At 44.7% G+C, this 26,555-nt stretch overlaps 1 protein-coding gene across 2 annotated transcripts; it reads right to left on the bottom strand.

Annotated features, from left to right (window-relative positions):
• Positions 1–615: 615 nt before the first annotated feature.
• On the bottom strand, positions 616–25,206 carry CSNK2A1 (casein kinase 2 alpha 1). 2 transcript variants are annotated; one of them, XM_082490970.1, is made up of 13 exons: positions 25,134–25,206; positions 11,303–11,502; positions 10,143–10,254; positions 9,135–9,236; positions 8,664–8,714; positions 7,790–7,849; positions 7,110–7,193; positions 6,595–6,705; positions 5,683–5,784; positions 4,673–4,773; positions 3,827–3,975; positions 2,428–2,514; positions 616–1,926 (listed from the first exon to the last, which is right to left on the bottom strand). In XM_082490970.1, exons 2-13 carry the CDS (start codon positions 11,401–11,403, stop codon positions 1,811–1,813), a joined length of 1,176 nt encoding a protein of 391 aa, XP_082347096.1. In that variant the 5' UTR covers positions 11,404–11,502; positions 25,134–25,206; the 3' UTR covers positions 616–1,810. The 2 variants fall into 2 exon arrangements, with proteins under 2 accessions (XP_082347096.1, XP_082347097.1); XM_082490971.1 differs by lacking the exon at positions 25,134–25,206 and having other exon boundaries at positions 11,303–11,551.
• Positions 25,207–26,555: the final 1,349 nt, after the last annotated feature.

Consider the following 26,555-nt stretch of genomic DNA (forward strand, 5'->3'; position numbering starts at 1 on the left):
TCTCCTGCCCTGTTTCTCCTCAGTCAGTGTAACCCAGCCCACTCCACCCCACCTTGCAAAATTAACCATGGCCATCACCCCCAAAGAACAAATGAGGGACGGGTGCTCAGGGGACAAGCAGAAGCTGAAGGCCAAGGCTTCAGCACTTGCTGAGAAAAGGGAAAGAGCACTCAATGCCCAGGACAAGCAACTGCTGCAATGGCTTTAGGATGGGAGGTCACCAATAGGGACAGGTGCCATTGTGTGTACAGCCACTCCAGATGAGCCCCAGGAGTATTACATGACTGAAACCAAGTCACTGAAACCCAATGAATGGCAACACACACAAAAACCCGTAAGAATTGGTTCAGCATTGCAACTCCGCATCCATCAGGGCTGAGACAGAAGAGGATGGGGTTTTGTTTTTGTGGCAAAAGGTCCTTCTCTCAGAAGATACATCGGCTTGTGATGTTTGTGTATGGCTCCTCTGCACGGCTCCTCTGCACAGCTCACCACGCCGGGTGTGTGTAAACAGGGACACAGCCTCCCCAGCACCTGTGGGGCTGTCAGCCACTCCCATGTCAAAGTGTACCACCACCTCAGGGAGGCCTCTACACAGGGAACTTAAATCTAACCTCGATAAATAAAACCAAATGTTTATTTACACCAAAGAATTCCAACACTGGATCTTTCACATATGAAGGACAAAGTATATATACACAGCAAGGGGTAGCAGGGCTGTAACAAGGGTGCTTTTCTGTTGTCAATGATAATATTTGTCCACAATTACTGATCTACCATTTCAGTTTAAGTTAACGTCTGCTCGCTCCTTCCTCTCAGTGCATATTTACAAGACTGTGAGGTAACTGGTATTCTCACCACATGGCACGTGAGGGAGGGGATGGTGGGTGAAGATGTGAGATCGGACTTGGCGCAGTCTGATTTTTCCAGCTTTAAGTAGCCACCAGCTTGAAACCTATATAAACAATTTAAAAACAATATATCCAATAACAAACTAATTCCAGAGATCCAAGCCAAGCAACGGCAGGAAGAACCCTCCATGAGAACAGGACTGATTATAGAGTATGGCTTACTCTACAGGAGCACCTTTCTCACAAGGTGGCAAGGACTCCAATCGGATCAGTAACTTCATTTTTTAAAACTAAAATTACATGCAAGGGGGCGAGTTGGCATTCTGGTTGGCTCCTAAGGAGACATGATTCAATCCAATTAGGGTTTCAGACATTATCTGCACTCACTCCTTTTAAACTTATACCACCTCTCCATACTGGAATTGTCTCCTCAGTGTACCCCAGCTGAATCATATGCAGGACATGGGGTTTAAGTGAGTGGTAGTTTAAGAACCCCCCTCTCCTGCCTCTCGAAGACTCGGCTTGGTAGTCTCTGGAGAACAGCACAATCCCCCAAGGTGTAGGCTCATGGAGGAGTAATGGTGGGAACATGAAGAGATTTCCAGCAGGATGCAAGAGCTTGGAAATGCTGTTGATTCCTCTTTGTTCTTAAATGAAGAGTACTTTTTTTGGGGGGGGGAAAAAACTGTCCGAGAAATATTCCATCTGTAGGTATTTTTTCAGGGAATCCCCTGAGTTACGAAAAGTTCAAGTAAAAAAAGAAAAATCAGCCTATAATAATTTTGTATATAATGACTGAACTACTATAAATCCACAAGCAACAGTTCAGACACGGTGCCTCCAAAGCGTTCATCCCCTCCCTTCCCCTGCCAGGCACGAGCTGCGTCCTGAGGAGAGGTGGAGGGGGAAACCTCTTCCCCACCTGACTCAGCTCAGGCAGCAGGAGACAGAGCCCATCACTACTGCTGAGCGCCTGCAGCAGCTGGAACGGGCATCCCCAGAGTGGTGGTGGCAGAAATGACGGGTGAGCCTGCTAGAGGTCCAAGGGGTGAAGGTGTTGGCACTGAAGAAATCCCTGGAAGAGAGACAGTTAAGCAGGAATTAGAGTGAAACCAGTGCACTGCTAACCAGGACAGCTCAGCTTCTTAAATGAAATGGCGTCTTTGCGGGTCAGTTCGCTGCTGCTCTGTTGTATTTTCAGAGCTGCCAAAATAAACTGAGATTAAAGATGTTACTGTTCTCTGCAGCCTCTGAAAAGACCACAGATCTGTGCACATACAAGGGTCACTGAAGGGCAGATGTATGGATCACTGTCCTTCAAACTGCTGCCAAAAAACCCAACTGCAAAGCACTTTTTAAAAACAAGACCAGAAAAGCAGGTCAGGCTGCAGCGAGGCCTTATTTATTACGGTCTCCCACCCACTTCGTTGTAGCCCTCCTTGCCTTTGTCATCGGTCCCAGGAGATGACCTAATGGCCCGCCTGCAGGACTCACCCTCCTGGATCCTCACAGCCACACAGTGCATGTAAATGCTTTAAATTGCCATGCACCGAGAAGAGCCAATAACAGAACTCACCTGACATCATACTCGCACTGCTGACAGGAGTGCTGCCACCCGGCATGTTGGATGAGCCCATCCGAGCTTGGTCTTTTACGATGGGATCTAGGAAGAGCACACTACCCTTAGGTGCCGTGTTGCCAGACAGCAACTGAAGCGCAGATTGCCTGCAACCTCTGTGCTCAAGCCAGTCCTGGCAAGCTGTCTATGTCAAATAACATCAACCAGCATCTACTGGAACACAGAAGTTTCCACCAGCTCCAGCAGGAAGTACCCAAGAAGTTACCAAGGTAACGTGATCAGTGAAAAGTTGCCTAAATGATGCACTTTGGAGTTCAGCAGGACTGCTTGACAGCAAAAGCTGAAGGAAATGAAGGTGAAGTTGATCTCCTTTCTATGCTAAACAATTACATAAAGCCAAACCCAGAAAATGGGTATAGCAAGCAGAAAGATTATCACTATATTACAATCATATGTCATGCCTCTATACACATCCCACAGCAGCCTGTGAGTTGTAACAAGAGTCATTGGAGCTTGCTGACTTCTGTAATACGTCCCAAATTTAATTGCTAACTCTTTATTTTCAGCTGCAGGTAAATAACACTACCATCTGAACAGAGACAACCCCTTCCTGCCTCCCAAGCCTACTGCATCAGATAAGGAAGGGAAAAATTTAAAATTCCCTCATGCGTAGTACAACCTGTATCACTACTTGGACACAAGTTAATTTAGCTGTTTGTCTGACACTCCCATTCAAAGCTTTCAGCATTAGTAAGCTCATACTTGCAAAACATTTCACTTGAACATTTGCCACAGGCATAACACAGATCTAGACCGTTTGCTAATTATACAAGCCCAATTCGTAGCAAGAAAAAAAAAAAAGAATACAACTGAGCAAACACTCATATTTTGCATTGTTACAGGTGTTTCAAAAATCTAAATATCAAGATTTGTGAAAAACAGCAAGAGTTTAAAAACTTGTACTGGTGAAAATTACATTTTTGCTTGCAAAACCAAGACCTGAATATACCATTTGCTAAGGTACACATTTAGCAACAAAAGGAGTTAAAAGGGCCTTTTTCTCAACAAATAGTTACCTGGCTGTATCAAAATACAAGATACCATGTACCCAGACACCTGCTGAAATTAGCACAGGTTTAGCACCAAACCTTCTTTAACACAGTGCTGATTCACTGGCCTGCCAATGCTTTGTTTCCTTGGCTGGTGTAGGTGGCAGTGGCCTAATTTATCCACCACAGAGACAGCAGCCTCAGCTCCAGTGCAATTATTTGTGAAGACCAGGCTTATTATGTTGCCGTTCTTAGCTCCTATCTGCACAACCTACTGGAACAGAGATTTCCCAGAGGCAGAGGAAGAACTCTTTGGACAGCAGATGATGCCAGCAGCCGATACTTACAGAAGTAGGGGTGTTCCATGGCTTCTCTTGCTGTGAGTCGTGACTGGTGATCATATCGCAACAGCTTGTCTAAGAAATCCAGAGCTTCTGGACTCACCAGATGTTGGTTCTCACTGTGAACAAAGCGCTCCCATCGCTTACGGGAGTGTCTGCAGAAAAAGATACCCAAATCAGCCTAGGCAGAGGACATCAATGCCAAAATTAACTTTTTTAAAGAGCAAGAACTGCGACAGATGTCTGTCTCCGAGAGGGGCTGCTACTTAGTGTGGCACCAATGGGGTTGAGCCATACCAGAGCACGAAGCAGCAGTACACCGTGTCTCCACGCGGCGGCACAGCCACCACAGCCCTGGCAGCATGAGGACTCAAGTTCAGAACGGATTTACAGGCCTAAAATCCCAGCTTCTGCTCTTCCCTTATGCCCCCAACAATAGTTGCTTGTAGTTTTGGTATATGTCACACAAAATGACTCTATAAGGGGGGAAAAATATGTAAATGCCATCTTAAGCAGCAACTGATTTTCTGCACTGTAATTCTGAGAAACACCGTTTTGGGGTTGTCGTCCCCCAAACACTGGAGAGAGCATTTGTCCTTCATGCTTTATGCTCCAGCCCTTCATTTATTGCCTAGATGACATTTAAAAACCTTTTCTCAAGTGCATCTGCAGAGAAAGGACCATGGGAAGCGCTGTCAAAAGGGATCAAAGGCACAAAGTAACAGTTCTCAAGAATCTTGGCTCTGATTTCTCCCATAAGCCCAAGATTTTGTTTACTTCAAGGTCTGTTGACAAAGCAGTAGCTTTCTGGGTCTACCAAGAGATTATGAGCTATTCCGGATCTTGGCTCACCTGCCCAAGATGTCATTGAAACGTGGATCCAGTTCAATGTTGTATTTGTCAATGTAGTCATACAGGTCTTCTGTTCCCAGCACCTTGGCTATCCTCACCAGCTGGGAACAAACAGAAAAGTCACTACTGTGAAGGTACAATAATGCCAGAGCCAGCATGAAGATAGAGCAGCACATTCCCTCGGGAGCTTGAACTTGACCTCAGTGGTTTGAACCAACAGCCACAGGGTCACCTCGTGGCTCTGACTTCTCCGGCCACCTACATCACAGGCATCATGAACACGTGAACATGCCTCTGCTCACAGTCGGAATTTAGCAATCCAAGGCAGCCAGGAGTGAGCTACATACCCTAACATCACTAAACCTTGAGAACTTGCAACACTAACTCCCTTTGTAGCACAAAGCTATTAAAAACCAACAGGGTGGGAAGGCAAGAATAACTGGTCAAAAAAACAGAAACTCTGTATCTTGCACGTGAAGGGTGAAACACCACCCCAGAGGGCTGCAGAATGAAGGTCTGAGAACAGAAGGTCACTGTTCTTGAATGTCTGCACCTTAGTTCAGATGCAGAGCATGTGTTAAAGGTTTAAGTATAAAATTTTTGGCCTAAAGGCAGCACATCAAAGATCTCAGAATCTATATAAAACTGTACTAAATTCAGTTTCTATACAGAGGGGAGGGAGGGTGGATAGTGGCAGGGGCTTTCCATGTAACAATCTCAGGAATAGTCACTCTACATACCAGAACAAGCCAGCATTAATATAAATATTGTTATAACTTTTTCCAGATACTTACAGAGGAACTCATAAATCTAACGCACTGCAAATCTATTTCTATTTAATTTGTTAGATAATCAATCTTGCACACTTGAGAAAAGGAATGTGGGTTCAAACACAGCAAAGAACCTATTAGAGAAATGCTTATTTTTTCATTCGGATCCCTTGATAGACGTGTAAGCAGGAAACCTTCATTGTACTAAGAGAACAGAGGTTGTACATGACCAGCTCTCACCTGATCATAGTTGTCATGGCCATGGAAAAATGGCTCCTTTCGGAATATCATACTAGCCAACATGCAACCCAAGCTCCACATATCCAGACTGTAATCATACATCTGTACAAAACCAGAAGGACAATTCAATTACTAATGAATTAAGCAGAACAGACTCTCAGTACTAGCAGGCTCCCCCCTCCCTCCAGTAATACGAACACAGCCAAGTTACGCTGGGAACAGACTGAAATATCTTCATGCATCTTCATCGCCAGATCACTGTTCAGCTCAGTGTTCCAGTTACTCAAACTGGGATACAGCAATTAGCAGAACAGCAGGTATCCCATTTCCATCCTTGTCCATAAGGATATTAAAGACCAGTGCCTTTTTCTATTTTCACTGCAGACTTCAATGTTATGAGTCATTGAGAAGGGAAGTACCACAAGCAACAAAAGGAGTGGACTCCACAAAGTATATGGGCAGGTGAGGAAGTGCCTTCATTCAGAACCGGCACGATCTGAAAGTCACCAGTAACACTGCTGTTTCCAGCCAACAGCATTTCCATAATGTAAACTGCCGTCAGGTATGGGGATGTTTTTATAGCTTAATTTAGAAGTTCATGCAGTCCCAGCTATTCCCACAAGGGCTTTGTTTCATTCCTGTACCTTACTGCAAAAGCAGCCTTGCTAAAAAAACATTCCACATTTGTATCCCAAGAGCCATGACGATAGTTCTGCAGCTCTTCCTCAGGTCCTGAGACTACTCATTAGTTTCTTTAATTCAATGGCTTTACAGCCACTGCTTTCTGCGATACATTTTAGAATGGCCTGTCTTGCACTTCAGCTCTCTAGATATCTGAATTTCTGGTTTGCTACCTTGAAATGGTACAGACTTTCCATATAACAGTCAGTGATAAACCCCAGTAATTCTTACCTGATAATCTACAAGGAGCTCAGGTCCTTTAAAATATCTGGAAGCCACTCTGACATTGTATTCTTGGCCAGGGTGATAAAATTCAGCCAAACCCCAGTCTATTAGTCTAAGCTAGAAATGGTAGAAAACAAAGAAAAAAGGCTTAAGGGATGATCCAACTCTCCACTGGCTGAACCACACTACTCTGAAGCTTCATTTACAAGTCTTCTATTTTCAATTAATTTGAAGTTGATCAGAATATCTGTTTAGATGTTCTTCCCACATCTGTATCGCCAATCAGTCTAAATAAAATACCTCTCCTTACCAACCCTATTATGGGTTACACATAACTATAAAAACTTAAGAAAAGCAGCATATAGATTTTCATCTTACATTTCTCCACATGATGGAAATGCAGCCCCCCCCTTAAAGATGTCTGCTAATATCACTACACAGGAGTACCCGAAAGGGATCCTTGTTTGAGAAGAGAAAAGCAGGGCCTCTTCCCTGCCCTCCAGCCTGCCCCACATTATTACCTTTCTGTGCTCATGGTCAATCATGACGTTGTGAGGTTTGACATCTCTGTGCATGATTCCCATGCTATGGCAGTAATCTAGAGCCTGTAGGTGACATGGAAAGAAACAGATGCTGGAGTAACAAGAATCTTTCAAGTTCACCCATATTCAGAAGTATTTCCACATATAACAAGCCTAACTAGATGGCAAGACTTTACTGTCTAGTGTTATATGCTGGACTAGACTCATGGACCTCAGAAAACACCTCTAGAGCCCCCTCTCAAAGGGACGTCCCAGCAACAGAAGCATTTTTACTTCACCTCATGTACTTCCTCATAAAAATAGAATTTCAGAGTACCTAAGAGCAGAGTTACTAGGCATTATTGGTCAAACAAGCCTCCCCTTCCCCAGACTCCCGAGGAGAAAATATTTCTTTCAGAAGAATGGACAAACATATTTGACTCACATTACATTAGGGCACAAAACCAGTCAGTAACAGCTTACAATTTTGTGTCTTCAGAGGCTACATGTACTTTTGATCTAGGATCTTAAGTATTAGATTTTAACATATATATTTCCCTATCCAATTCTGCCACAGGCTTTCTCTTCAACTCCCTTAATGACATGATAACCATCTCTATAGGATTAGCTGAGTGAAAATCCTAGAAATAAACCAATAAAACAGCAAAACACCAGCTTACCTTCAAAATCTCATACATGTAGAATCGAATATCATAATCTGTTAATGTCTGGTATAATTGCTGTGGGACACAAAAACATCATATCAGTGTTCCAACACTCAAGAAAAACATCACACCCCTGCCAATACAGAACAACCCAGCCCTGCCTGTTCTCTGCTGCTGTGGTTCTCCAAACTCATTTGAAGGAACAGTAAAAGTTTCCCAAGCTACTCTTATCGCACACCTGACTGATCAGTCTGTTCCTCTCCCCTACAAATCACATACATAGTTTACTTCCAGCTCTGCTCAGGCAGTGCATTCTGGTTGCTGTCACTAACTCCCTCAGGTTGCACTCGCCCACCACCAGCACGATGCATTATGCCTGCAGACCGGGTCTCAAAAAGACCAAGAGTGCTCTGCAAAGTTAAGCAGCTATTCCAGGTGGCACTGCACAGTCATTCTTCTCCTGAAGCAGGTCAGTAGGGAAGGGGACAAAGAAACATTTAAATCCCTTCTACCAGAAGTGTGGAAAGGCAGAGAAACAGCTGTCCACATTTAAAGTGGTTCCAATAAATAGTTCTACACTGAACATAAAAGCAAAATGTTTCAAAAAGACATGCACTGATCTTCCACAAGATAACAGATTAATTTGCTCTGAAGGTTAGAATACTACTTGGAATCTGGAGTCTCATCTTGTAACTTATGTGGCAAAATGGTACTGAAGGACTAATTACAAACTTCTGTCCCAAGCATATTTACCTTTAAAGACGGTTACTATGTTGGAAGAAAATGATGAAATAACCTGCCTGCCCCCTACATACTTGCCTTTCCCCGGAAAAACATTACAAGTGGCTTTCAAACGGAAAACATTAGAAGTTCACATCCCACACTGTACCTTAAAGTCTGTGTTGTTTACATGTTCAAAAACCAAAGCAGGTGTCCGAGACTAAAACAGAGAGAAAGGTGTTCAGCCATGTTAAATTGAGACAATACGTTTTCATTTAGGATAATGAATTAAACCATTTTTACCCCTAAAACTGCTAGAATCCCCCTGCCTCAGACATACTTGTGATTTCCCTCAGACAGAGAAAGCAGAGCCAAAGCCTGCAGCCCCTGGCAACACTGTTTGACAATTAACTTGTCTCAGTTCACTGGTATCTCATCCTTACAAAGTGAGGGGCTGAAGGGACCTGTGGGGGAAGGGCCCTCTAAAAGAAGTTAATCAGATTAAGAGCTGATCTGATTAAACAATTCAAAAGCAGGATTTAAGAGCAGGGGAAAACAAAAAGCCAGATCAGAGCTGAAGTCAAACACAGCAACTTCACCCATAACCCCAGTGTACCCTTTAAGTTCCTTCCATACTCACCACAGGATCTTTTACTATATCTGCAAGAGTAATTATATTGGGACCGCCTCTCAAGTTCTCCAAGATCTTGATTTCACGCTTGATTTTCTTCTTTTTAACAGGCTGAAGAATAAAAATCCGAAGTGTAAGACAAAGCGCTCCAGTAAAGTGAGGCTAATACACAGCTCAACGTCCAGATGACAAAGGCAGGTGACTGCAAGTCAGCAAAATACATTGGAGCCACTGCAATTTAAGTTCAAATAGCTAGATCTTGTTATTACCCGACTATGCATCACTCCAGTAAGGGCTCAAATATCTAGTCTCCTTTCTAACCATAGAACCCCAACAGCTACAAACATTAGTTTCATGTGAATGAGGGTTAGGAAGATGGCGTATTTTTTTTAAAGCTGTCTGAATATGATCTGATAGTCCAAAACTTCTTAATTGGCGTGTGGTAAAAGTGTAATTATGAGAAGTCCATGAGCTATCTGAGGGCCACTAAATGAAGGTATTTCACCAATCAAGTCTGTGGAATAATCAGCTTCCAGGAGACCCTTACTCAGCCTAGAAGGATATTAAATATGCAATGGAACATGCAGAGCAGAAACCAACATTTTAAGCTTAGCAGTCCCTAAACCTAATCAGTGGCTTTAAAGGACAATGATCTCATTAGCTCATAGCCTTGTATACACATGACAGCATGCCAGGGCACTGGTAGTTAGAGGAGGTGAGAATTTTCTAGTCAGCTTTTGAAAGGTTGCTTAGCTCCAAGTGAAAATGTGTTGCACATCAGGACTTCTTTAAGATAGAGGCTAATTCCTTACAGGCAGAGATTTGACTTAATAACCAAATGTCGGGTTTCTATTAGGAGGCTCAAAATGATGGTCCATCTTCCTGAATGACACTCCAAAGCCAGGCTTTAAGAATTTCAGTTTTAGAACATTGAACATTTTAGACCAAATGCTGCACTTTCCGGCCTCCTAATCACCTCAAGACAGATTTTTATCTTTTGCCCAATCCCCAGCTCACCTTGAGAATTTTAACAACTACTTTTTCATTATTTGTAATGTTGATGGCTTCAAATACTTCACTGTATTTGCCTCGGCCTAATTTTCGAACTAGCTGGTAGTCATCTTGATTTCTGTGGAGATAAAAAGTTAGAGTTCCAAAGAGCTCAGTGATTTCGATCACAATTTACAAATCTCTCCTTAACACTAAATTACTGCCTCACCTTCCAGACAAGGTGATGATTAATGAGTATCTTACATCTCCTGAACACGATCTTTAAGAATTAGGAGAGAAACAGGGAGCTTCTATGCGCCCAAGTTAGAGTCAATCCAGAACTTACTTCTTCTGCAGTAGGTAACATAAGCCCAACTATGCATTTCAGCATCAGCAAATTCGAGCTATCACTTCCACGGGTCTCTCTATATTTGGAAGCTACGTTTTTCCTTGTATAATGTTGTTAAAAATCAACAAAGCCATTAAGACCAAAAATTTAAGTGCTAGCCTTTTTAAAAACAGACTAGCCACTTATGCTCAAAAGACTGTGTACATTTCAGAGACCAGGAACTACAACAAAGCTGAGAGCAGAATTTAGTCTGGGACTTGCTATACAAAAGCAGGAACGCAGAGCTACGAAGCTGGCATCATTGCTCTCTGATTCTTGGACAGTTTAGTCATGAGCTCAATTTAGGCACCTCCTTTCCTTCAAAGAAGCAGACATGTCTTTTCCAGTCACTCGCAGAGGGCTGAGCTTCAAGTCACAAAATAGCATGTACCTATTTAAGTCTGCTGAGTCTCTTCACTCATCTGAGTCAGAAGCAACTTCAGATGTATTCTCATTTTTTTTTTTTTTCAGACCCGCACCCAGGGCTGTTTAGATTGTTTCAAAAAAGTTTTCTTCCCTCTGAAAGGGGACATTTCCTGACTACCTGGCAAAAATTCTTCAAACCAAACTTGTAAGGGAGCTGCCAAAAATGTTCTTGCACTTCTGGGGATTTAAAATTTTGATAAGAAACACTTTTCCAGAGAAAAGTTGTGACCCTAACCCTTGCCATGCACACTAGACACGTGCCAAAGAGCATGAAAAAGCCTAACGCAGCACAGGTGCCTGAACTCCCCATGCACCATGTCCTACAGGGATTGATCCTGGTCCAGGGACATCCATAAGCCGCCCAGAGACTTACCCCCACTCAACAACATGCGACTCATAGTCCCAGTACTCCCGGGGTCTGTGTGTGTTCACATCCGTGTAAACTCTGGCCCTGCTCGGCACGGGTCCCGACATATCAGACAGGTTGGCAGGAGGAAATGATGAGATGTCTGAAATCAGAGGCTACCCGAACTGCAAAGCTGGACAGAAGATAAAGGCCTCTGATTCTTCCAACTGCAGAAAGAAAATAAAAGAGAGGTTAAAATCTCAATATACAATAAAAATATTTAAGTTAATCATTAAAAGCTGCTGAGAAGGAGAGTCTGGAGCCCAGCCACAGGCCTGGGATCATGTTATTGCCTGAAAACAATGTCTTCTCTCCCTCACACAGGACAAGACCACTTGGCCCCACTCGCAAAAGTAACGCATCCCCCCTTGCAACTTAAAATATGTAGTTTCCAACTTATTGTTGCAAAGATAACCTTCCAAAAGGGAAGAAACGCAACATGCTCAATATCTGCAGGCAGACTCCTTCCTTTCAGCTCCAGAACGAAAGGAACAGCCATCAGCTGCAATCTCTCCCCCATCCAGGAAGAAGCCTTGTGCCATCCCATGTAACTGAAACACTTCATTCACTCCAGGCTACACAACTATCACCTCTTGCAATGCACTAATAAACAATGCTGTAAACAGAGCTGACGGTGCAACCTAAATTAAGTGCTTTCTGAAGTTTCAACTTCTAGAAACACAAACTTTTATATAAATCAGAACTTCCAGATTTACTTGCAATTCTTGATAGGATCTCAGCAGACCGATTTTATGACTCTCAGATATACTACAAACAGCTTCAAAACCACTGATTCTTTTATTCCTGGTTGTTCCTGTGCTTAATTTTTATTAAAATTCAGCCAACAGTTTCAACTCAGCTTCATCCTAATCCTCAAACTATTTTATTTTCAGATAATCCAGCCATTTTATTTAATGTATACAACAAAATTGCAAAGATTTTGAAGTTCAGTATTGGGCAGAGTGTTTCAATTTGTTTTACACTAGGAATAAATTGAAGCCTTTCATGTGCTCACACACAGGTTTGTGTGGCTATGTTGATTCATTCTGTGGAAAGGAAAAAAAAACATAACAACCCAAACCCGAACTGATCCACCACTGCTTTGCCTTTTCCATCCCCTGGAAAATGCAGGTACTAACCACAGCATTTATGTACAAAGCAAGGTTGGTCAGCTCAGGAGCAGATTTCTGGAGGACAGCAGAGAAATCTAGACACTACATCAGAACAGTACGTTACTTTAATAGCTCTAGCAGCATTTCAACTTATTCACTCATGCTCTTTACCCACAAAGTAAAAATTTAAATGTATTCACCTGAACGCAGCATCAGGACCAAAACATTACCCAAAGAGGATAAAACTGCTGAAGTCCAAACTCTGGGAATTTTCATAGTATAACATTTTCCTCCAATTTCCAGATTTTCTGAAGAAGGCCTTTGCTACTCATGTCCTCCTGCACAGACATCTCATCCCATCATCTCACAATAGATGCCTTCTACAAAAAACCCAGTGCCCACTTGAAAGTGAGCAAAACGTACAGAGCAGGCAGCCACTGGGTCTCTTAGTTTAAAAGCTTGGTATTGTCTCTGGGCTTACCTAGGGAAAAAAGCAGCACCACACTGCACAATGCAATTAAGTCCCAGCAGAGACAACAGCATTCATCTTCTCCAGACAATGCAGGACATTTATAGTGATAAGCTACATCCATGCTAATTAGACCATGAAGAAACATACACCCTCAACCAGCACTGAGACAAGAAGGGACATTGTGAAGACCTCATAGAGGCCAGTCCTTGCGAACCATTCAGGGATTAAATAGCTTGAGGATGCTCGGAAGACTTCAGGACAAAAACAGGCAGCCAGGACAGCACTGCTGGGATGGAGCACTGATTTTGTTCACAACTTTCTACAGTCAAGACACTAAATCCAACTGTCCAAAAGTCAGTGGCATCTGTGTTGGATTATGAAGCTTTATCCAAACATGAAAGAAAAATTCTGCTGCAACAGTCTAAAGATGTTTCTTTGCATTCAGCTTGTCCAAAGGATTTAGTAAGCTCCTCCGCTTCTTCCTCCTTACAGTGGGATTTTAGCAAATCTTAAATTTTACCACTATAGAGACTAGTCAAAATAACTCAAAAGAAAGTTATTGTAGGTCAAAGACCCTGATTTCTGAATATTTAAGACACCAGTAACTTACTACAATTTCATACCAAAGTATTGTCCTGCCTAAAATAAGTCATGCCTTTGCACGTCTCAAATCTTTCACAAGTGAAAGCTGACACACTTCTAAACATTTAAATGTAAGAATCTCTTTGTCAGCTTTCAAAATAACTTACAAGGAAGGAAGCTCTATCGGAGCACAAAAGAGTATTGTTTGGTGTGTAGCACATGGCAGAGACTACACAGCCCTGTTGATAGAAAGGCACTTGGTCAGTGGGCAATCTAAACGAATATAATGTATTTATTTGCTATGCTGATGTTATCCCTTCACAGAAAATGGGTAACTGGCAGACTGCAGGAGGAACTAATAGCCCCATTAATCAGAAAGACCTAGAAATCTGCTCAGAGCAGTTAGCTTAGGCTACCAGGATACGTCAGACCAGAAGAAAATTCTAGAAGCAAACGCCTGCTCTATTGGTAGCATCCTGTCATCTATTGGAGGCCTGTAGTACTTCATCCTGCAAAAACCACTGGGTACAACCATGGTGAAGGATCTGGGGGACACCGGTCTGATGTCCTCCGTCATGTCACACAACTGGACCAGCAGCTGGTTCTGCAGAAATGGAGGCAGAAATGTACACAACGCCTCTTGCTGGCATGGACTAAGGCTCCTCAGGTGGTATGGACCTTGGCAGCATGGGTTATTTTTTGACCTACTGACACACAAATGGTGTTGAAGGCAGCTCCAGGTAGACCAGGTTGCAGTAATCCAGCCCCGAGGTTAAAAAGGGACACGGCACCATTCCAAAGTCCACAAGAGAGGTGTGACTGAGGCCTCAGCCCAATAATGGAAGGACGAGGCACTTTAGTCAGGTGTTCCGCTAACAGAAGAATATGAAGCATCATTAAAAAAAACCAGTCTATTCCTGGACAAAATGTTAGTCCTCTAACAAAATACACTTTCAGACGATTAGGCAGCAATCATCTAAGACCTCAAACCATTTATGTGGCATGACTCAGACACTTAGAAATTAGATGTATATTCAAAAAATGTACTCAGGCATTAATAGAGCATGCAAGTTTACTAGAACACTTTGAGTACAATGAAATTTATTAGATTTCAAAGTTTAATCACTGTGTTTTTGTTTCTCCTCATTCCAGGTGCTTCTGGTAGCAGATGCACTGGCCAATTTCCTCTGCCTGATATTCCTTGTGTAGAAATTAACTGAAACTATGTATGTCTAAGATGACTTAGCAATTTTATTTTTTAAGCACAACTCTGTAGGAATAAAGAACACATGACTGCTCCATCTCATCCAGCTTAGCAAAATCAGTTTCAGCATGGGAAAAAATAATAAAAAAGAAAAATCAATCACATTATCTAAAGATAGATCGAATTTCAGTGGATACTTTTTGTCACATAGCTCTAGCCTAGCACAAGCTGTACATTGTAACAGACTGCTCAGAGAAGGGCTTTTTCAGGAAATCATCGACTGCTGCTTCTAAGAATGGCACACAATGCCTATTTATGAATGTAGGTATTATTGTCTACTGTTCTTTATACAGGAAGAGGGGAGAGTCTGCACAGATAATTTGGTTTTAAAGTGAAGTTCTGCACATATACAAACTCACCCTGCCTGAAAGCTTCTCCCTCTTCTCAACTCAAAACTGCTAAGGAATTCGTATCTATTTGGCTTTCACTGCCCCTAGAGAGGGATAATTTTGCAGTGGATCCAAGCTCTGAAAGAAGGAGCCGACACAAACCAGGATAAATAATGGGGATAGGTGTGGTCATGCAAATGTCAGTTTAGCTTGCAATTTTAAGGGAGAAATTCTACAGTACGAGCAGCAATTACACCTAGACGAGATGAGTGTCCTGAGCTTGTTATAAAGGATGAGTTCTATTTCTGCAGAATCCAAACAGAACATGTCATTTATTAATTCCTGCATTAATGACAGAATCATAGAATAATTTATATCAGGAGTGACTGCTAAAAGTAGCTTAGTCAAAGTAGATCTAACTAGATCAGGTTGCCATGTCCAGCATAGTCTTGAGAATCTCCAAAAAAACCAATGCATCTCTGAAAATTTTAATTTCTCTGGTAGAGAAGTGCTTAAGCAGGAAACACAACCACGAGCTTTTAGGCAATATACCAGAGGTCACAGAGCGAGGAAGACAAAGCTTCCAGTCACTGTCTGACACACACTCTTCAATGCTAAGGCTTGCCAGTGCACGAACAGAAAACAGCTCTTGTTTTAGCACTTGTGGTGCCACCCTTGGGAAGACATTACTGAACAGCGCTCACATGGTAGCTATATCCAATGAGCGCCAGGCAGAAGTTTCAGTGCTTGGTTTTCCCACCTAGGCCTGCCCTTAAAAATGCCATTTAAGTATCAGCAAACTGCCAATTAGCTAGCGTCTTACACAGCATCCTTACCAAGAGCACCCCACAGGACCCTGTTCATCCTGTGTACAAAAAAAATATCACAAGAACACAGCCAAATACAGCACTGCATGTACTACTGATAATTACTCCACAGGAGTGCCTGAGAGCCCCAGTCAAGAGACAGAAACAACTGTGCTGCCACCATATAGGAGTTTTTTAATTGGAAGGTCTATTAATTAAAAGAGATCAATTCTTAAAAGTTTGAATCATTCTAACAGCATCCTATTGTTTGAGCAGCTTGGTAAGCTAGACTTTTTGTGCCTAATGTTGAACAAAACAGTAAAAAGCCTCTCAATGTTTACTTTGAATTTGATTTTTAAAACATTTTAATTTAAACCACTGTTACTACCCCCCTCCTTTTTAAAAGGGGATTTTATCATCCTTACAGTGCACTCTAATCCCAATGGCAGCCCCCACCCCCATGGAGGACTTGATTTCTTGCGAAGTATCTGTACTTACAGCACCTATACCCTATTTATATAGGAGTTTCTTACGCCCTCTGTACTTCCAGATGTATCCACTTACAGCAAGTAGCAACAAAACATAGCTAAGAAATCTAAGCAAATTAGTTTCTGAGAAACATACCTACTTAGCCATTAGCAAAATTGTCCTTTTTTTTTTTTTTTTTTTTTTTGAGTCAAGAATAACTGAGATACTGGAATCTTTTTTTTTTTTCCCCCCTCCTTTTAAATGGAAATGTTCTTGGCATGAAGCTTTGCTCAAGCATACAGTTACTCAGAACCTTAAACCTAAGAAGTTGCACCAGTATGAAACAGCACAGATACAGATTCCCAGGGAGCTGGAAGCCAAGAGCTTCCCAGAAGACCGGCGTCCCGAGGAACCTGCAAGTGCTATCCAAGCAATGACCTTTGTGGATAAGGTCTGAGTATAAATAATGCACCCAAGAACACGAGCACTGCTTGACACCAGCTTCCCTGTGGATTGCTGCTAACAGCACAACTTACCCTCGGTGGGAGCAATATATTGCCACGTAGTTCCAAGTTCATCCAGACAGACTGAACCCAGTGAACTATGTTCAACACCACATAAATATGATCTTTACCCGTGAACCACCCGAACTCAGATTCAGTCAGCAGAGAGCAGTCCCAAAGGAGTCCCAAAGGAGTACAATAGGTCCCAAATTGCACCAAGCCAAACTCAAAGAGCCAAGAAAATATTTTGGTCACTTTATCAGTTCAAGATAGACCATCCCAGACCACCTCATCTTCCTCTCAAGGAGAAAGCGAGATGCACAGATTGGTCAAACAGGTCTGGAGACTTTCCTCTCACTTCTACTTTCTCCATGTAAGCTCATTACCAGCTGCGATTGTGCCAGACTAAGACTGTAAACAGGCTAAGACAGACAGCAGCCGTCTCATTTTGAAAAAAGAAAAGCTCTCTGTCAACTGAGAAGAGCAGAATTACAGTAAGTAGCCTGAAATCAAAAGGTTATTCCTTTCTTTTATCCACAACTGCAAGTGAGGCATTACCTTTCACCATAAATGGCTCAAACCCAACCTAGGAAATCATGAGTGCATAGTGTGCTTTATTACTGAGAGGAAGCATTACAATTATCAGATAAAATTGATTATGATTTCCTTCACATGGCCCATTTGTCCTTTGCCTGTCAGTCTCCCAGGGAAGGAGCATCCGCTTCTAGTTTGGAGAATACCTAGTACTGGATAGACACCACTGAAATTAAAAGAACAAGACATGCTTAAATACTACAGCACAGCCTACTGGCAGCCAACATTAATCAAAACCCAGCTTACCTTTAAAAGAAGAAATAATAATAACCAACTTTATAAAAAATATGGTTTATCTCACAAAAGTAATCTGATTTGTGTATTTTCACGATACTGGAACTGCAGCAATACAAGTATGGAACACACGACCTCCAGAAGTCCCTTGCAACCTATATTTTTTTATGAATTTATAGCTGAAATAGAAACAAGCCTTGATTAACAAAACTGACATTTTACATCCTTTCCTGAAGACCATTTACCTACTAAAGGGATAACATCAATAGAAAAGCAGATTTTAAAATCTAATTGAGTTTTAGAAAAAGCTTAGGTTTGAAATCAAACTTTTCTCTTGGTATATTTTTGGAACAGCACAATCTGCTTTAACCACATTTTTCCACCAAAATTATTTTCCAGATTTCTTTTAAATAGGTGGTTGTGTCTGGCTGTGAAAATATAACAAATCATAATCTATAACTACCTCAAATATTCTCTTAAAAAAGAAACAGGATCACTTGTGATTTAATTCAAAATAAGGCATGACCAGTCACTAGGGAAAACAGTTGACAGGTTTAGTTAAAATGGAAGAAACATGTTGGAGTAATTCTGCAATAGCAATGCCCTAAGACTGAGACTGGTTCTTCCTTCACCAGCTTCACTGATTGCACCCCTGAATTCCTCACAATTCCTGCCAATTGAGAAGTCATCCCTTGCAACAAGGATCACAATCTATACGGAAGTCACGGGAAACGGTTTTACTGTAACTCCATATTTGCATGATAACCTCTGCAGTCTTGGGGAAAACTTAACTCTCACACTTCACAAATGTAGAAAGTGGCGTCTATCATGTCTGACGCTCTCCAGGTTGCCCTGGCAGTATCACTGCTGCCCACATGGCTCTCCTAGCAGTTCTGTCACACTTAGTCTTCATTTCTGTTCAGACCTGTAACAGCTAAATTTTAGTGGAGCTTACACAGACCATCCAGAAGTCTCCAGCACCTCAGCCTTCCTGGACAACTGTCCTTTACAAAACTTCAGTGGTGTCAACAACACGTGTACCCGAGGCAGAAGAGCTGGGATTTTCTCCAGCAGCAGGAAGCCACCAGTGACAAGACCACTCCCCACTCTGCCTCCTAAGGGATTTTATACAGTCAACTTTGAAAGCTCTTCTTTTCCCACTTCTCCCCCAAAATCATGGGCTCTCCCTCATGGTTTCAGAGCTAAGCTAGTCCACAGCACACAGAGCAAATGGGAAGCTTTTCCTAACACAAAAATGCCAAGATTGATCTTGGGTGATGCTGCATAGCCACAGCAGGCAGCGGCACCCACAAGACAACCAAGCGCAAGCTCTGCTGCTTTCCCACACCTGTGGCTTCTCCTGCCACCATTCCCAGCCTCTCACAAATCACAGTGGATATCCTTACTGCCAGCACTGAAGACTCCTGACACAATCGATTAAAAATGGCTACGAACGTAACCAGAAATTGACAAACCAACCTGTCAGCACACACCCCCCAATCAAAAACCGATGATGATACTCTTCTGCTGGCATCTCCTACCCACCCTGACAGTTCAGGCCAAGCTTGGAGTGCAGGAAAGGTGGTGGGGTTTTTTGGAGGCACATCTCTTTAGGTCTGACCATGCCAAAGCAAGAGCACTTGCAACAACGTCAATGTGAAGCGATTCTTTTTCTTCTAAGAGTGTTAATAAAACCAAAGGTCCTATTGCTGGAGCTTTGGACAGTATTTTCCAATAAATCAATTATCACAACTACTGTTTCTGAGGTCCTGGCACACTAGGTAACACTTCCTGAAGGCTCACAAAGGGGAATGTTTCAGCAATGCTACAGGCTCTTCACAGCTGACATCAGGTCAACTGGCAGCATCCTCTGGAAAGTTCTACCTTCCTAATTACTGCTAAGTGACACAGTTGTTTTCCTCATTAATTAGTACGCACAGAGTACTGACAGGCCAATCATTCAGCTGATTTGACTCCTATGGCTCATGTACACAGAGTGATTTAGCTAGAACTCAGACAACTGAACTGTACCTACCATCTGTAAAAGTTATATGTTTTTAGTTAATCCGATCATGCAATTCCTAGAGGCAGGAACAGTTACCAGAGCCAAAGGATAAACCAGTGTACATGTCATGTAACTATTTCTTCAGGAAATCCCCGTGATCAGCTGTTCCCATCGAGCAGGCAATGCACTTGCAAAGCATCTTCAAGGTTCAGCTGGCATCCAGAAGGCGCAGCAAGAGACACCAGGTGCAACCCCCTGCTGGAAAGTAGAAGTTCTAACATAATTCTCTAAAAATTCATCATTATTAACACAAGACGAACCTAGCTACCACCTTTCCAAAAAACAAATGGAAAAAAAGAGCTATTAAACTCCAGAAATTAGTATCTATTATACACTAGGTGCACTAACACAACACACTGAGTTCTGGGTTTATGCAGCTAGAGCCAGCCAGGAAGCTCTCCCAGACATTGTAGGTGATGTAAGTGTATTGACTAAGATTTTACTATTTCACACCAGTGTTTTGGAGATTAACTGAAGCCTGGTGACCATAGCATTCATCACTCAGTGTAACTCAGCAGGGACATGAATGCTGAACGCCAAACAAACTCACACCACTGCCGGCCACATACAAAGACACATTTGTCCATCTCCACAGCATCTTTCTTCACACTTTGCAATCACTCATTAAAACCACTGCATAGCATTAAGTCATGGCTTAGGATGAATATATATTTATATGCCTGGTAAGATTCACATGTTGGATATATGCCTGGATGCCACATGTTCTAAAATACCAAAACCTGTAACTTTTAATTTGTAAACTCGGTTGAAACAAATCTGGATGCTGTACAACTTCCTCAGTGAGCAAAAAACCTTTCTTTTCCTTCTAGAGTACAATCAAAGTGCTGCTTAATTTGCAGAAGGCAGGAGTTCTTGCTTTTCTATACCGGAAATTAACTTGTGCACATCCACGCTCATCCATTTTCAGAACACTAAAAATAAAGATTTACTGACAACTCACACACGTGTGCAAAAATGCGCTGAGAAACTGCCTTCTCCGAGGGTTTTGGCAAGAACATGGGAGAGGCACCATTTCATGTCCCTGGACACGCAGGAAGACTTTGGGGGCACTTCTTCATAACATGGCAAGACCTCTCCCACTTAGTGAAAACAAGTTCTGGCACATAATTCTGTGTTAACACCACAGAACACGCTGGACTCTCCCTACACTTAGCGTAATTAAAAAAAACTGCTTTACCCTTTGGCTTTTCCAGAAGGTGCAAGGGCAGAGGCCTACTCCTCTGAACAAAAGGACAGAATAACTTCGTTTTTCTAGGACTGCTGTTAATACTCAAAGACATGACTCCATTTGGCAACCTGCAGCCCAATTCCACCTTGGCCTAAAATTATTTCCCACTTTCATCTGGTACACATTTTATTCGCCCTTTACTTTAAGTAAATTGCCATAATATAATCCAGCCATTAGATTAACCAGCTGGACAGCCTGCTTTAGAAAGCGCCTCCCTGCAAACCGTAACATTCCCTAAAATTTAGAAATCAGTCATAGGAAGGACATAGCTTAACGCACAGAAATGAACTGTGTGGAAAATTAAAATTATTGAAATTTTAACCTTCCAAAGATGAGTCTGTGGTGGTATTGTCTTGAGTCCGCAAAGAACTCCAATGTCTCCCCTTCTGGTCTTCGGCTTCCCAAAGCAGCAGCATGAAATGGATAATAAAATAATTTGTTTGAATAAAGCTGTCCAGAGCAGAACAGTCTGAACAAAGGAGCAGGTAAGACTTGTGTCAGGTTCACATTGCTGCTCCTCTACTGCTGACGCCTGAGCAACAGAAGATATCTGTGAACCATTGATCCTATGACCACATCAACAATCACATTTCTTATCAATCTTTCATACCGACAGACAGGTTTGGCACCTTGATGGCAAATGGGGTCCAAAAACCAGCTTGTAAAAATACTCTGCTTTCAGCAACAGCACTAATGCCAGTTCAGAAAGCAGCTTTTCTAGATTCAAAGGAGAACTCCTTTTCTCCAATGAGGTTCTGTAAATTCCAGGAAAGTCAGCTCTTGGAAGCTCCAGGAAGGAGATATCCAAGCTCAGAAAAATTGTCCAAGAGTTGTCTTGCAATCAAAACCAGATAATGTTTGTAGCCAGGCTGAATCACAGCAGTCCTTCCTGATCTTAAAATCCGTGGGGTTTATTCTCTCAAGACCCTTACGGGACAATAAAATATAAGATGGCATCAATCTCACCCAAATAGTTTATAAAACAGATGCCTTAATGTAAGCAATTCAATAATGGAGCAACAGGAGGTGACAGGTCTGGTAACCCAGAAATAAATTCCTGCCTCTTCAGAAATGTGACATGAAATTAATCACACCACCACAATGTCACCCATTTGCTTCTCCTGTCTTCCTTTCCCTTATTCCTCAGAGGACGTGAGGAAAGACAAAAAGAGAAAATTAGTTCTGTAAGGAGAAAATGCAGAAAAATAATTCAAGTGGAAGATATAAGGACACCCGCCTTTTAATAAAATTGGGAAAAGTTATGTCCCTGTCCCTTTTATCACATTAGAAACACAGTTTCTTTCTCTACAACTCCATAAATCTATAACCACTTTTTGACACCCCGTCTTCCCAAGATTGCTACCACAAACCCATTTCATGTCTATGTATCTAACCTGCACTACTTGAAAATGCCCCAAACCTCAAATACGTCTTTCCACGTCTCATCTTCAGAAAACCGTATTTTACCAAGTCTTTCCCCAGTAACCCCTCCCCCCCCAACAGGTCTGCATCTTCATGCTCACATTTCATCAGCTTTTTTCAAGTAAATGAGTAGCATTAACTGCCCCTGCACAAAACTAAACTCCACTTAATTTCATGAAACACTCCATTTCCTCTGCATTTGCTAGAGCCTATTGGCAATTTTACTGTTACTCTTCCAAAGAGCCATACTCCCAACAGAACCCATTTCTCCTCAATCCATGAACCCAGGTGCCCCACCAAACCCAGAGAACCCATTCTGAAGTTCTGAACCCACTTGGAAGTCTCTGCTTTCTCCTCCAGCATCTGACTCTCTCAACACATTTTTCCATATTCTGTGGTTTATCTCCACCGCAGCACGTTACCCAGCTATTCAGCTACATCAGCTCCTCTCCTTTGCTACAGCCAAGGCTGAGATGGAGTTACCTTCCTCAATCCCATTTCAAGTCCTCATGGGCAGCAGTCAACTCGGCTAGCTCACTGGTCTGAGCTGCAGGACGTGTACACTGAACTCTCTACCACTACCCACGCTGGGAACTAGAAGACAGTGAGGTTTCACTAACCATGCAAAAAGAATAGAAATTATATTACCCAGTAACAGACAAAGGTGGAAAAAAAGGAAATCTCTCTCCATTGCCAAGACGAAAGGGAAGGATAGCTGCCTATCACCAAAGATCTACGTACTTCATACTCAAGCTAAGGTCTGGACCTTTACAATAAACCCTTCTCTGCCAGGAGGCATCCCAAGAGCCCCAAGACAAGGACAGATCTTCTGAGGGTGGAAAGCAAACTGCCCTCTACACAGGATCGGACACTCTTCTGCTGGTGGGAGCTGCATCCTATTCCAGTTTTCTTTTTCCAGTTACAGACACAGTAGTTGCCTCCACAGACGACGTACCATTGCTGGTATGTTTTACCCAGGCGTGGCGTTGTGCTCTAAGAACTGGAACATTACTCTAGTCCTAGTTTTACGACTAATTAAGGAGCTGATCAAGCTTCACACTTTCCACAAATCCTGCCTAAAGTATTCCCAAGCTGAGTCTCCCCTCTCCTAGTACAAGCTTTGCCTTTTTCTACATCACGCCGCCATGTACAATGCACAAGATGAGCGATTTCTCTGCACCTACCTACGCTACGCCCAGTATCTGCGCTGGCAGTCACATCCAACATGCAGGCTGATTGGCAACACAGCATGAAAACCAACTCTGTTTGAGCCTGAATATTTTGAACAACTATTATGTTTTTGAAAAGAGTGTTCAGAGAACAGACTAAATTGCTACCTGCCCCCAAGCAGAAACACTTCTGTCTCTGTGTGCTTCTCTCTAAAAAGATGATGTTGACCCCAGTCACCTCTGAAGGCTGCTGACCCTCAGACACAGAATAAGCAGCTCTTCCTGAGTAGTTTACGGAGCACACTGAGGACAGAGCTTGCAGGAGCCAGGCACGTGTGGAGCACACAGCACACCCACCTCCAGAGACGCACGCAGCACCCAGTTTTGCAGCCTGGCATCAATAGTCAGTGCGAGAGCAGCTCTCCAAGACCCCAATCCGATTGCAAGCTTGAACAGCACAAACCCCATACCATTGCGGACCTCTCCCACAGGTACCAGAACTTGGTACAGGCATGAAGGACTGAAACACTGAACGACACAGGCTCAAGATTCATAAATTTAGCTTGCATAAGTGAGGCACATGCCCTCAGGAGTCTCTCCATAGATCAACCACTGCTATCAGCATAAAATATACTGATGACTGAGTGTTTATAATCCGAACTTTATTGGTTGTACCCAAAGCCCTTAGTAAGAAAGAATAAAGTAATCTGACAAACAACACTCACGGGATTTCATTAATCTTATCTGTCCTTTCGTTTACAAAGCATATTTTACCAGCCGCCACACAGGCCGTTGCCCCAAGGCATAATTAACTAAATTACAGCAGGGGTGAGACTGACCACCACTGCTTTCAGAAGAGGAGAGCGGCTGGTAGGGAAATCTGTGAAAACCACCTTCCCCTCCAACCAGAAAGGCCCAGAACAGAGTCCCTGCGTGGCTGAGAGTGGGAGCAAGAAGAAACAGGCCTCTCCCTGCCCCTCCGCACACCTCGCATCCCCCTACTTTTTTAGGCAGGGCGGGTAAAAGGCAAGACAGAGCCTTTTAAGTAAATAACACCTACACCGCCTAAACATGCGAACCCGGAGAGCTAGGGGGAGGGGAAAGCTACCCTTCCGTGGGGCCCTGCCCTTCCTGCGTGGCTGGGGGCAGCGGGTGGCCCTACAGCTAGTCTGAGGGCAGCAGAGGCGGCTCCCACCCCCTGCCCTGCTCCCCCCCCCCCCCCGGGGGCACGGAGGCCCCCTCCGCGGGCAGGAAGCGGCGGGCCCTGCCCTCCCCGCCGCGCCAGGCCCGCCCTTTCCCCCCTGCCGCCGCCCGTTCCCCCTCAGCGGCACCGGACCGAGCCCCCCGCCGCGGCCCAGCTCTCCTGAGGGGCGGCCCCAAACCCTCAGCCCACACCGTGCCCGCAGCGGGGTGGGGTTGCGAGGGGCGGCGCGGGAGACGCGGTGGCGCCTCCCCCCCATTGCCCCCTCCTTCCGCCCCCGCCGCGGGGCCCCAGGAGGAGCGCCGGAGCCGCCGCGGCCCGCCGGTACCTGCCGCGGCCGCCCGCTCACCGCCCGCCCGCCGGCCGCACACAGACAATATGGCGGAGGCACAAGGCTCGGCCGCCAGCCGCAGGGACCAGAGCGAGGCGCGCCGGAAGCGGAAATCCAGCCGCCCGCCGGCGTGCGACGTGCTGCGGGGGCGGGGCGCGCATGCGCAGGGGAGGAGGAAGCACGACGCAGGGGGTTGTGGGAGCTGTAGTCCGAGGAGGGGCGGGCGGCCGTGACGGCCCCGGTGGCGCGGGGAGGCCCGGGGGCACGGAGCAGGAACAAAGCCCGAGGTCCTCCCTCGGCCGCCCCATGAGGCTGAGGCGAGACAAGGCGGCGGGGCCTGTAGCCAAGCGCGGCCCGCCCGCGTCGGCCTCCCTCGCCAGCTGGCGACCCGCGGGGCCCACCGCCAGGTGGCAACTGCGGCCTGCCGAGGCGAGCCGGGCCCGCGGCGGGGGCGGCCCTTCGCCCGGCTCGCCCGCCCTCCGAGCCCCGCGGTCCGAGCCCTGGGGACGATGCAGAGCGGCGGGGGATCCCCTAGCCGTGCGGCCGTAGAGTCTGTGGCGGGGTTGATGGAGGGGCTCTTCCCCCCGAAGCGTTGGCAGCACTGGTGGCAGCGCTGGGCCCAAAGCTGGGCTGAGCCCTGATCTTTTCCAGGGCCCGGTGACCTTCGCTCACCGCCTTTCACGTTTTTAGCCCCGGTTTCCTGTCATGCAGCACGGGATATTATCTTTACCCCCAAGAGTTGGCCCAAGCAGATCATCCACCATCCACTCTATCACAGGCTGAGCTGGGGGAGACCCTCGGGAGCAGCCTGACCCCTCTGCTGCTTCCTCTGGAACTGCACTGACCCTGCTGGACAGGGCAGGAGTGTGCCTTGGCTCATGGGACCCTCGGAGCCAGGCTGGCTGGGGACACGGAGCCCCAGCTGGTCGCAGCCCTGCTGCCATGGCTGGGCTCTGGCCAAGTGCTGCAGCCCACCCGGAGCTGTGAGCCAGCCCGGAGGGGAGAGGGGTTTGTGCTGAGCCACCCTCTGCCCCTTGGAGCCCCCCATGCCTGGAGCCCTTTTCCCTTCAGCACAGGGGTGTGTGTGGCACAAGCAGACAGTAGCCAGCCTGGCCCCCTGCCCCGAGGCTCCCCCGAGCCATGGCCTCATGGAAAGCTGAGCCTGGCCACGCTTCACCCCACTTCCCTCCCGGTGTGGGAGTCTCCCCCACGGGAGGTGCTGCTGGCCCTAATCTCACAGCCCCTCACCCTGGGTCACTCCCATTAGGTAAAGGAGCAGCTCGTCTTGGCGGGGGTATCTCCCTCTCGCGCTTTCCTTGTATTGTACGGGCCTGGGTCATCGAGGAAATCTTACAGGTCCTTCTGCTGCCGAGTGGTCACGGGGGAAGCCCGGCCCCCTTCCCCCCATTGTCAGTGGCC

Source organism: Vanellus vanellus (assembly GCF_965231255.1).
Source record: "Vanellus vanellus genome assembly, chromosome: 15".
Lineage (NCBI taxonomy): Eukaryota > Metazoa > Chordata > Aves > Charadriiformes > Charadriidae > Vanellus > Vanellus vanellus.